This window comes from Cryptotermes secundus, unplaced genomic scaffold, assembly GCF_002891405.2.
Source record: "Cryptotermes secundus unplaced genomic scaffold, Csec_1.0 scaffold550, whole genome shotgun sequence".
Lineage (NCBI taxonomy): Eukaryota > Metazoa > Arthropoda > Insecta > Blattodea > Kalotermitidae > Cryptotermes > Cryptotermes secundus.
In genome coordinates, this window is record NW_019724591.1 from 347,154 (window position 1) to 349,630 (window position 2,477).

At 45.7% G+C, this 2,477-nt stretch overlaps 1 protein-coding gene across 1 annotated transcript; it reads right to left on the reverse strand.

Moving 5' to 3' along the window:
* Positions 1-125: 125 nt before the first annotated feature.
* Positions 126-1,697, reverse strand: LOC111862357. The gene has a single exon (XM_023847671.1). The coding sequence runs from the start codon at positions 1,695-1,697 to the stop codon at positions 126-128; it is 1,572 nt and encodes a 523-aa protein (XP_023703439.1).
* Between the last annotated feature and the right edge of the window lie 780 nt (positions 1,698-2,477).

A 2,477-nucleotide genomic window follows, 5' to 3' on the forward strand; every position in this document is an offset into this window, starting at 1 on the left:
TCGGACTCTGTTTTATCATTTCTAGCGTCGATATAATAGCCATAGCTTCCGCTGTGAAGACTTGGCATACTTGGATGTTCTATATAGGTTCGGCGTGGAGTTTGTAGAAGTCACGGAGGCAAAACCTACAAAACGGCAACCTTCAGTTTTGGACCCATCTGTGAAAAAACAACGGTTGGAACCCTCGAGTTCCTTAACCAGNTTGTTGAACCAGGGGTAAGGTACATCAGTGAAGTAATTATCGAAATACTATTTTCCTTTGTGCGCTCCCGATGAGTAGCCTCATGCGTAAAAATCTTTAACATTTTCTGTTTCCAACAGGCTCTAAGGTCGGTCCAGGGTAATAATAGTTGGGAGTCTATGCCTTTGTAAACACTCTCTTTTGCCGCCATGTCGGCCCGTTCGTTGTGGGTGATTCCAATGTGGGCAGGTATCCAGTAGAAGTGAACGATTTTACCCTTTTCTTCAAGCATGAGGAGTTGCTCTTTAATGGTAAGTATTAGATGACTACAGTGTTTCAGTGGGGAGCCAGAGCGTAGGGCTTCCAAGACACTTTTGGAGTCTGAGAAAAGACTGAAGTGTGTGTTCGGACTCTGTTTTATCATTTCTAGCGTCGATATAATAGCCATAGCTTCCGCTGTGAAGACTGAGGCATACTTGGATGTTCTATATAGGTTCGCCGTGGAGTTTGTAGAAGTCACGGAGGCAAAACCTACAAAACGGCAACCTTCCGTTTTGGATCCATCTGTGAAAAAACAACGGTTGGAACCCTCGAGTTCCTTAACCAGCGAGTCGATCATGGCCTTCCCTTGTGGTGATGAGCTGGCAGCTAGGCCCTCGGCAAATGACACCCGGGCCTGATGAAAGGAAGTCTTGTAGGGGTAACTGTATATCAGGGGTTTATCGGAGTGGGCAATAAGGTGATGCAGAGGTTCAATTTCCTTGTAGCACGTGAGAATTAGGGGCTCTTGTCCAGTGTGAATCCTGGTGGGATGCATCCTAGTGTCTGCTAGTTGTGATATACGGGCCAGTAGCGGATGATTTGAGAGGGTGTAGATTCTGGAGATGTAGTTGTCACAGAGTAGTTTAAATCTCATGACCAGGGGTGGAATCCGTGCTTCTGCCTGGGTTACATTTGTGGGTGTGGATGTCATATATCCCATAGCTAGCCGAAGGGCTTTACATTGTATACGTTCCATGGAGGTGGTTACTGTGGCATTGAACGGAGTGAAAAGATGTGAACCATACTCAATTCGAGACCTCACTAGCGCAACATATAGGCGTAGTAGGACACATGGGTCGGCTCCTATCCATGTTGAACGCAAGTAGCTGATAATAGTCAATGGTTTGATGCATTTGGATTTGATGTAGAGGAAGTGTTGTTTCCAATTAAGCGATGATTTGAATAATATTCCCAGAAATTTCACCACTGGCACTGATCTGCATGCGGCGTTGCCTATAGTTACTTCCCAGCGGGCAGTTCTTATGGTTCTATTTTTACTGAAGAGGCAATATTGACACTTCTCGGGGGCTAGTTTTAGCCCGCTGTTCTCTAGAAAGACGTTCATTGTACCAATGTCTTGTGTGAGCTTAGTGGAAATGATTTTGGGATCATTGTCAGAATAGTAGAGGGCGATGTCATTAGCAAACTGGAGTACGGTGCAGGGGCCTTGCATGCTCGCGTTGAGGGGCGTCATGTAGAGGGCAAAGAGAATCGGGCTGAGAACACTACCTTGAGGTAGCCCCCGATACGCCCTTCGTACAACATCCAGGTTGTCATATCGGAGATAGAGGAATCTTTCGGAAACTAAATTGTAGATGAAAGCTAAAAAGTGGCGAGGGAGGTTTGTGAGTTTCAGTCTTTCGATGAGGACGTCGGCCAATACGTTGTCAAAAGCACTTTGGATGTCAAGAAATACGGCACCCAAGTGTCGATTCAAGTCGAACGCATTGATTATGTCCAGGTAAAGCACAGTGGCGTTATCCAGGCATGATTTGTTCTTATGGAAGCCGAATTGTAGGGGGGTAGTAGGTGGTTGTATTCCAGCCACCAGTTTAATCACATGTTGACCATTTTTTCCATGATTTTGAGAAGGCAAGCAGCCAACGAAATGGGTCTGACTTTTCCTTTATCGGGTTTAGGGATGAAGAAGATGGAATACTGTTTCCATTCAGTTGGAAGGGATTCAGTCAAACAGATGTCATTATAGAGTCTTAGAAGCAGGGGTTTGACCGTGTCTGGGAGAGAGCGAATGACTAAGTAGTCAATTCCATCAAGGCCTGGGGATGACTTAGGGTTAGTACTTAGGATGGCTGCTCCTAATTCTTCCTTAGTAAAGGGGTGATCCATGAATGGGTCTTCGTAGTCGTTTTTCAAACATGGCGGTTGTACTAAGGCCCAAGGGGGGCACAGTGTTTCTATTGCTGTTTCAATGGTGTGTATCCTCTGCACGTTGTATTCGTTCGACTGAGGGGTA